Source organism: Lactuca serriola, chromosome 9 (assembly GCF_051521515.1).
Source record: "Lactuca serriola cultivar US96UC23 chromosome 9, Lser_US96UC23_V15, whole genome shotgun sequence".
NCBI lineage: Eukaryota > Viridiplantae > Streptophyta > Magnoliopsida > Asterales > Asteraceae > Lactuca > Lactuca serriola.
Window position 1 is genome coordinate 159,398,987 of NC_136416.1, and position 9,696 is coordinate 159,408,682.

Genomic DNA, 9,696 nt, shown 5'->3' on the forward strand with positions numbered 1-9,696 from the left:
CCTTCGGACAACTAACCTTGATACCCTAAGACCGCAATCAAACAAGAACAGGAAGCAGGGTAGACTAGCAGTCCTAAGTCCTTTCAATCCTACTTATATAACTATATCTATACAGATACACTTAATATAAGTTTAAAAGAGTTTAAGTAAAAGTGATTGACAATTAAAGGAGTTTGTAAGACAGTTTGTGGTAAAACCGTTTGATAAATAGTTTGGAAAGTAGGAAAACCATTTGCTTGGTAGTCATTAATCACATGTGATTGATATAACAACTATATTTGTTCAACTTGTATTCCCCCCCCCCCATAATAGCATTTAAAAACATTTCAAAGGTTAATTTAGGGGTATGAACTCACCTGTAGTGAGTGGTTCTGATGAAAATGTTGGATCAGTTGCTAAGTTCCAAGTGGTGACTTGAGTACACACGCGAATCCTATTTAGCATGTATTGATACATATATGAATATAATTAGTGTTATGAACAACTAGTTATTGAATTGGGACCACCTTAGGGACTAGTAAACACTTATATTGAAGTGTTACAACCATATATGATTGTACAAAGGGTTATAAGGCTATACAAGAGAGTGTATGGCCAAAATACACATTATATGTGTGTGTGCGGCCAGGTGTGCTGCCAGCACGTGTGTGCGGCCATGTGTGCGGCCAGAAGGCGTGTGCTTCCAGAACACATGGTGTTCTTGGTGTTCTTGGTGAATGATGTTACCTTTCTGGATGATACTTGAGATTATTTTCGGGTCCTTGCTTTGTAGAAGTGTAAGAAATGATCAAAATGAACAAGGATAGTATATATAGGAGGGTGAGTGCGGCTGGAGGGGTGTGTGGTTGGCCTGTGGGCGGCTGGCTGGCCACACACTCTAGTGTGCGGCCGCACACACCTGGTTTGGTGTGTTTGGCCCGATTTTTCGATGCTACACCCAATCTAACCCATCCTCCGACACGTATCTCAATTATACTAAGCTTTAAGCACTCTTTTAGATCCAAAAATTCATTATAAAATAGCAAAACGAAGCTAACTTTGATAAAAAAAAATGAAGAATGTAAGCTAGAAATTTCGGGTTGTCACATCATCCCCACCTTAGAAGGAATTTCGTCTCGAAATTAGAATTTAAGCAAATAAGTAATTACAAGTAACTAAGTAAAAAGATGAGGGTATTTCATTTTCATCTGATCCTCTCGTTCCCAAGTGAATTCAGGTCCTTGCTTGGTGTTCCAGTGAACCTTCACTATCGGGATACGGCTTTGTTTCGTTTGCGTGACCTCTCGGTCTATGATCTCTACTGGTTCTTCCACAAAGTTGATGCTCTCGTTGATCTCGATCTCGTAGAGTGGGATTACAAGAGTCTCGTCAGACAGACACTTTTTCAAGTTCGATACGTGGAAGGTAGAATGTACGTTACTAAGTTCGCTCGGTAGATTGAGTGTGCGGCCAGGAGTGCGGCTAGTTGTGCTGCCAGCACGTGTGTGCGGCCATGTGTGCGGCCAGAAGGCATGTGCTGCCAGAACACATGGTGTTCTTGGTGTTCTTGGTGAAAGATGTTACCTTTTCGGATGATACTTGAGAGTATTTCCGGGTCCTTGCTTTGTAGAAGTGTAAGAAATGATCAAAATGACCAAGGATAGTATATATAGGAGGGTGAGTGCGGCTAGAGGGGTGTGTGGTTGGCCTGTGTGCGGCCGCACACACCTGGTTTGGTGTGTTTGGCCCGATTTTTCGATGCTACACCCAATCTAACCCATCCTCCGACACGTATCTCAATTATACTAAGCTTTAAGCACTCTTTTAGACCCAAAACTTCATTATAAAATAGCAAAATGAAGCTAACTTGGATAAAAAAAAAATGAAGAATGTAAGCTTGAAATTTCGGGTTGTCACACAGGTGGGTTGATCCATACTTCAGCTTAAAGTTTTGAGTTTCTGGGAAAGTGAGACATAGAGGTTGTTGTGTAACCTCTCGTGTTGCTCATTCTCTTAAAGTCTTCTCCTGATCGTCTCCTACATTACTCATGGTTGGTTTAGTTTCAGAGTCTAAATCAGAGGATTCAATGTTTCCAAATTTAACTGAGGGTGTTGGTGAGCACTTTTTGTATGGGCAGTGGGAAGGAGAGGACGGAGGAGCATTGTGAAAGGAGGATAAGAATATTTCAGGCTCATTCCACAAGGGACTGCCTTGTGGATTTGTTTTCTCTAAAGCTAAAGAAGACGTGGATGTGAAGAAAACTCTATAATTTTTTTGCTGAGCTGCTTCTTTTCTGAGTTTTCTTGTTGTCTTCTCTATTTCTGGATCGAGCCTTAGTGGGGTACGTATACGTGAAGATCTTGGCATAAAACGATTAATGTTTTTCGTGTCCCCAACAACGACGCCAATTTGTTAAAAGTGTGTTGTAACGCCTAAACAAGTAAATAATATGAATAAAATACTGCTTAAATGCACTACGGGGTAGTACAAGGAAGCAGGGTCGAATCGATAGGCAGACTTCCTAAGTTTTATGCCTCTCTTGCATAAGGCACACACTAGTCTAACAGAAAATTAAAATGGAGTGGGGTGATTTTTGATGATTAATAAAACTAATTTAAATAGAAATTTATAAAAGAAAACACAATCAAAATATTTGAATAAAATTCATAAACTAAAAGCAATTTTAGTTTCGTGATGACTCTCTTAATCATGCAAATAACTTTAAACACAATTGTTTGAGTTGGGTACTATTTAATTAAACTGGTACTGAAAGTCATTAATAAGCTCTAACAATTTTCTTTTGCTAAAATGTTTAACCAAAATAAGCTCTTCGAATTTAACATTACTTTTTATTGAATTAACTAACTAAGCTCTTAATTAATTAAGAAAAATAACATTACACAATGTAAAATTCCCAGTAAAGTCCAATACTTCTCACAAGCTCGAAAACATAAAGACTTATCTGATCAGTTTATATTAGAGTTAATCATAAACACAAGATCACTCTAATATTTGTTACTTGTATTTATTAATAAAGACAATTATGGATTTAAACAATCAGATAACTGGATGATTCGATCAACAATTAAAGTGGCCAACAAAAATTGAAATCTAAATCAAACGTTCAATTAAACATAAAATTGATCAAACTAAACAGTTAACATAACCAAAAATTGTGCCTAATGATTACTTGCATGAAAAATCGAGTCTTTTGTGAAATTGAAATCTAGGAATTTTAGTCTGACATGGCTAAAAGCGAATTATAGAAGATAAAACGAGTTCTAAATGTCTAATCTTACTAAACTAATGATACAGATCAAATTGTGTTCTTCAGATCTTCGTTTGCACTTGGAATCTTTAGAAAATCGCCTCTTTTTAGTCAGGAGTCGCCTATGATCCAAAACTAGGGTGACAAGAATGTTTTAGGGTGCTATTTATACATCCAAATAAGAGTCGACAATAAATTCAATCGAATTTATATGTGCCATGATCTCATTTTTCTTGACTTCGATCGAATCAGGCTTATGTTTCACGTTAAATTGATTTTCGAGGGGTTTCTGATCTCGAACCATCAATACAATCAAATTTTCTTGGAAAATTTGATCGAATTTTTCCCTTTTCTTCATGCAACTTCACAATAAAATAAAATGATCGAAAAAAGAAAACAAGCATGCTAGATTTTAATAAAGGATATCCTAGATTTGAATAAAAAATTAGAGGCTTGAAAAATGGTGAGCTATCGACTTAAAAAAAACGTTTGTGCGAGGTAACCTGATATTTTTAATTTTAGCTTTTAATTTAAATGTAATAAAGAGTCTAGGTAATAACTCTTAAAAAAAACTGTTGGAGACAAACCGACATTTTTAGTTCTAGTTTTATATTTTAGTTGACAGATCTAAAAGGAAAATCCCTTCAAGATCGATAAAGACACCCCATTAAAAAAAATGCTTAAACAGATTCTGGGCCCAAAGTAATAATCGTGTCTCGACTAGGCCCATCTTGCCGTGAAAATCGAAGGCCCAACTTTCTTAAAACCTGTTTACCTTTTACATCACCACAACCTACGGTTTTTCAAAAAAATGAGCTTGTTTATCTTGGGGACATGACTATCCCAAATTTAGAGCCCATCTTCATCTTTAGCATTGCCAATCATGTGCCCCGATCCATGTTCTCATAGAAAACAATCAATAGAAGAAAAGAAAGTCAAACACCAATTATCACGGTTGAGTTTACGAATAGATAACATGTTACATGTTAACTTTGGCCTATGAAGAACTTTATTAAGTGTAAATCGATTGATAAGTCACACAAATCCTATGCTGCAACAGACTTGAAGGACCCATCCAAACGATTAATTATTCTCATAGCAGAAGTTTTGTAACTCAGATGTAAAACCAAACGATTGAAGAAGCCCTCCTGATCCAATAATATGCAGACCTTTCAATGAAAGAATGCTGTGTGGAAGATGACTTATGCATGTACCTTCTATATCTAACTCTTTTAAACATTCTAAACCTCCAAGTTCCTCAGGCAGTGTCTCAAGTCGAATACAATAGCAAAGATAGAAAAGTTTTAGATGTTTCATCTTACCAATGCTGTGAGGGATATCTTGTAAAAGCATACAGTCCATTAAGATTAACTTCTCTAAACATTCTAATAGGCCAATATCCTCGGGTAACTTCTCAAGCAAAGAACAATCAATAAGTTTGAGAGATTCCAGATGCTTCAACATACAAATGCTATCTGGAAGATGTTTAATCTTTGTTGATGACAAAGTTAGCGTCTCTAAACTTTCTAACTGGCCAAGATCCTCGGGTATCATCTCAAGAAGCGAACATGATTTGAGTTTGAGAGATTTCAAATGTTTTAACATACAAATGCTATCAGGAAGATGTTTAATCTTTGCAGATGACAAACTTAACTCTTCCAGACATTCTAACAGATCAATGTCATTGGGTGCCTCTGGAATATTGCTTTTGAGTTTAAGCTTTCTTAAACGCCGTAACCCACAAATGCTTCCTGAAAACGTTGCAAGTTTTGTGGGACGCAAATGTACAGAAACAGTCTTCTCAAGATTTCTTGCCATTGTGGTTAGATCTTCATTATAAAAACATGTAAACTGAAATTCCATCAAACTTTTGTTGTACCAAAATCGGCATCTCTCCAGGAAGTCGGTAATTAGTTGCAACTCAGATAAAATACTAACCTCAACGCATTCATCCACACTACAAGAAGTATTATCATTTCTGTGAAAGAAAAAAGATGTAAACTTCAAACTACCACTTAAGTCTAAGTAGATAAGTTTTTTAAGACATCCAATGGCAGTGTGAAGTTCTACCAAACTATAATTGTATCTAAGATCTAACTTCTTGAGATTTGGAGACAGCCCAAGGTCAACAGTCCTCAACTTTGAAAAACTAATGCCGAGGGATGCGAGCTTTTGACATTCATCAGCCATGTGAAGTTCTTCCAAATCATAACAATTTTGAATATCTAAACACTCAAGATTTGGAATCCGGCCAATCTCAAGGGTCCTCAATTTTGAACCATTGAGTGTGAGGGATCTGAGATATAGATATCTACCAGGCATGTGAAGTTCTACCAAATCGTTGCACTCATCAAGAACCAATGTCTTCAGATTGGGAGTCATCCCAAGGTCAAAGGTGCTCAACTTTGAATTACCGAGGTGGAAGGATCTCAGCTTTAGACATCTAATTGGCATGTGAAGTTCTACCAAATAAACACATCCTCTAAGAGTCAAAGACTCAAGATTTGGGAAAAGCCCAAGATCAAAGGTCCTCAACATTGAATAACTGAGGTCAAGGAATCTGAGCTTGTTAAGAACCTAACACAAGAAAAATAAATAAAAAAACACATAAATAAGAGAGCAATTAATTTATAGCATGATAACGAATCACACAAAACAATCAATCCACCATATAATTCTACCTTTCTTTCTCCCGCCTCCCAAAGTTGTACGATTCTGCTATGAGCCATCCCAAGTCCAACAAGAGTATTTGCTTGAAATGTTTTGGGTAAAGATCTAAAAGGGTAATTGTTCCAACGGAGATATCGTAAAGCATTTGGAAAATCATTATTCGAATTCCAACAAAAACCACTTCTATTTGCAACACTAAATCCCATTTGCAAGTCAAGAAGTCTAAGTTTTTTCATCTTTCCAAGACCTTTCATAACAACATCTGGATTGAGTTCCCGCGCATCGAATCGTATACATCTTGTTGCTTTAGTACCCTGTAAAACAAAGGCAGTCATCATGAGACTTTTGCTGTAACAAAGGAAAATCCTCCAACTTACAAATAAACTTGATCCTTACCAGATCATTAACCAATATATCTTCAACTTCATCATCAATCCACAGTCGGCTACGTTTCTTAGGATTATCGGGATGCAAACGACGAACAATATCCTTGCCCATTTCTTCAATATGGTCATGCATACCTACACACTCACCATCATAATAATGATCATCAATAGTTATGAGAGATTTTTGCTCGAGAGCTCGTAAACCATTTCTAGCATGAAATCCACAACTTTCAAGAGCTTCAATTGCCAAGTATTTTGGCCAACCTCTTAGTATGCATGCAACATCTAGGAATATTTCTTTGTAATCCTCTTCTAGACCGATATAGCTTAATTCCAACTTTTTGAGAGTTTCCAACAAGGGAATTGAGTTTAGTCTTTCTAGGGTATCTATCCATTCACTCTCATTTTTACCACATAGAAGTGAACCCAAAATTGTGATCGTTAAGGGAAGACCAGCAGCATAACTTACAACTTGTCCTGATAGCTCTTCATACCCATGATTTGGAATCTCTCTCTCAAAAGCATACCTACTGAAGAGACAAATTGCTTCCTTATCTGATAACAGATTGACATTATGAATCCACTTCACTTTTTTTGCTACCAGCACTTGCTCATCTCTTGTGGTAATGATAATTCTACTTCCCGGCCTAAACCAATTAGGCTCACCCGCTAACGCCTCAAGCTGATCCATATGATCCACATCATCCAGAACAATAAGAACCTTTTTAGCATGCATCATCCTCCTCATCATGTTTTTCCCATCAGATACACCACTTACAGTGATGCCTCGATCATTGAAGACGTCTGAAAGGACTTGATTTTGCAACGACTTTAAACCAGATAAAGAAGCATGTGAAACTTCCCTCACATTCTCAACAAAGCTTTTACCTTCAAATTGACAGGATATTTGATCAAAAACAGCTCTGGCCAAAGTTGTCTTCCCACCACCTCCCATCCCCTTGATCCCAACCATGCGGACATCATCATCAATATCACTTCCTAAAGATGATACAACATCCTTGATCCTGGTCTCCATGCCTACTAATTTTTCATCAATGCTGAAGTCGATGGACCATAGCTCAAGAGAAAGCTTGTCAACAATTTTGTGGATGAATTCAGCTTCATGCCTGAATTGTAAAGAAAAGTCAGTTAATTTACTCAGGAACATGATTAGTTTCAGATCACTGTAACATACGCAGTATATGAACCCATTGAGTTGGATTTTTCAAAAATGGAAATATAATATTCAATATTATACTTAGAATAGAGACTTACCCAAATCCATGGGAAACAATTGGTTCCGTTTGGTCAAAATAGGGTCAACGATAATCGTTAGGATGCGGGCTTTATGGACTAGAATCATTTCGGGTTAAAACAAAAGAATAATGCAAATATATGACAAGGAATTACCCATTAGCAGTGTTCTTCAACTCCCATCCAGCCAAATCAGCTGCTTCTTTTAGAGCCTCTCTCCATTTCCCAGCAGTCTCTTCATTTTCATGTTCCGCAAACGCTTCTCCAAATGCTCCACTTAGTTTGCGGATTTCGGAAGGCTCCACATCGTAGAAGACGGGGTAAGCAGTATGGCTAGGCGTCTTGTGACACTCCATTATCTTCACAAGCTCATCCAAGCACCATGATGAAGATGCATAGTTCTTGGAGAAAACAATGATGTAAAATCTCGAGTCTTCAATAGATCCGATCAGCTCATCACTGATCCTGTTCCCTTTATTGATTCTTTGGTCGTCCTTGTAAGTCTGAATGTTTTTCTGCTGAAGAGCATAATAAAGATGATCAATGAAGTTCGTACGAGTGTCTCTGCCTCTAAAACTTAAAAAGACATCATACTTAAACCTCCTGTGAATCGATGAAGTGGAAGAAGACGCCATTGACGGTATGCTTAAAGGATTCACATAAAATCAAATCCTTCTTGCAAACTATAAGAGAAGGAATGCAAATAAGCTTTGGAATTTAGGAAGTCAACGGTTAAAACATAAAACTTCGGAATTGGGTGAAAGAATATATTAAAAAAGCCCCTTTGTCTGATGAAAAAGACGACAAGATTCCTTATATAATTTCCTTTAAACGTGTTCATACATTTTAGAATTATGTGCGAAAATAATTTTATTTTGTGATCATTATATAAAAAAGAGTAAATTATCCGAATGGTCATTATGTTTGGGTAACTTTTATATTTGTTCTTTAACTTATTTTTTAACTTATAAACATACTTATATTTTCGTTATTTCATATTTGGTTGACAAAATTACAAGAGAAAAAAATGGTTTTAATTTAACCTTTCTATGTAAATAAGCATTTATGATTATATGTATCTAATTTTTTTTGTCCATATAAATCATATGTGATTAGATACATATAATCATATATGATTATATACAAGAGAACAACCATTGAATTAAAATTTTGAAAACAAATATTTGTTCACATTAAATATATAATCATATATGATTTATGTGATTAAATAGATATAATCACGCATGACTTATGCGATTATATGCAATTAATCACATATAATGTTGGTGGTTGTAGGTAGTAGGTCAGGGTCGTGCAGTGGAAATGCATGGTGGTACATAGTAGGTGGTGGTAGTGGTAGAGGGTGATGGGGGTCATAGGTGATAGTTGGTTTGTGGTGTTTGTAGGGGTGGTGATGACGGTGAAGGGTAATAGCTGGTGGTGGTCGTGGTGAGTGGTGGGTGGGTGGTTGTAGTGTTGATGGATGGGTGATGGCGGCTGGTAATGATGGGTGATAGCGACGTGTAGTGATGATTGGTGGTGGTGGATGGTGGTTGTTGGTGGTGATGATGATAGGTAGTGATGATGTTGGTGGGTGGTGGCTTGAATGGTGATGATGGTAGGTGTTGGTGATGATGTTGGTGGGTGGTGGAGATGGTGGTGGCGGGTAGTGGTGGCCGGTGGTGGTGGATGGTAGTAATAGGTGGTGGAGGGCGGGTGGTGGTGATAGGTGGTGGAGGCGAGTGGTGGTGATGGGGGGTGGTGGTTTTGGTGGGTGATAGGTGGGGTGGTGGTGGCGAGTTGTGGAGGTGGGTTGTAGTGACGGGTGATGGTTGGTGGTGAAGGTGGTGGTGGCGCTGATTAAATACACAGAGATAGTTTTTTAATCTAAAATGTAAAAACAAATGTTATCCAAATAAATAATATGTGAGTAAATACACATAATCACATGTGATTAAATACACGAGACCGGTTATTGAATTAAAAGATCTTCTCGTGTACTTTATCACGTGTGATTATATATATTTAATCATATATGATTTTTGTGCACAAGATGTGTTTTCGCGTTTTCAATACGATAGTTGTGTATTTAATCATGTGTGATTACATGTTTTAATCACATATGACAAATGTGGGCA

At 37.1% G+C, this 9,696-nt stretch overlaps 1 protein-coding gene across 1 annotated transcript; it reads right to left on the reverse strand.

The window, feature by feature from the left end:
• Nucleotides 1–4,148: 4,148 nt before the first annotated feature.
• On the reverse strand, nt 4,149–8,301 carry LOC145074890 (disease resistance protein RPV1-like). The gene is made up of 4 exons (XM_079021217.1): nt 7,715–8,301; nt 6,315–7,431; nt 5,930–6,232; nt 4,149–5,825 (listed from the first exon to the last, which is right to left on the reverse strand). Exons 1-4 carry the CDS (start codon nt 8,191–8,193, stop codon nt 4,332–4,334), a joined length of 3,393 nt encoding a protein of 1,130 aa, XP_078877343.1. The 5' UTR covers nt 8,194–8,301; the 3' UTR covers nt 4,149–4,331.
• Between the last annotated feature and the right edge of the window lie 1,395 nt (nt 8,302–9,696).

Coding starts and splice junctions, on each gene's coding strand:
- LOC145074890 (XM_079021217.1), bottom strand. CDS start 8,193: ATGGCGTCTTCTTCCACTTCATCGATTCACAGGAGGTTTAAGTATGAT. Junction 7,432..7,714: donor TTGAAGAACACTGCTAATGG/GTAATTCCTTGT, acceptor TTTACAATTCAG/GCATGAAGCTGAATTCATCC. Junction 5,826..5,929: donor GGGAGGCGGGAGAAAGAAAG/GTAGAATTATAT, acceptor TTCTTGTGTTAG/GTTCTTAACAAGCTCAGATT.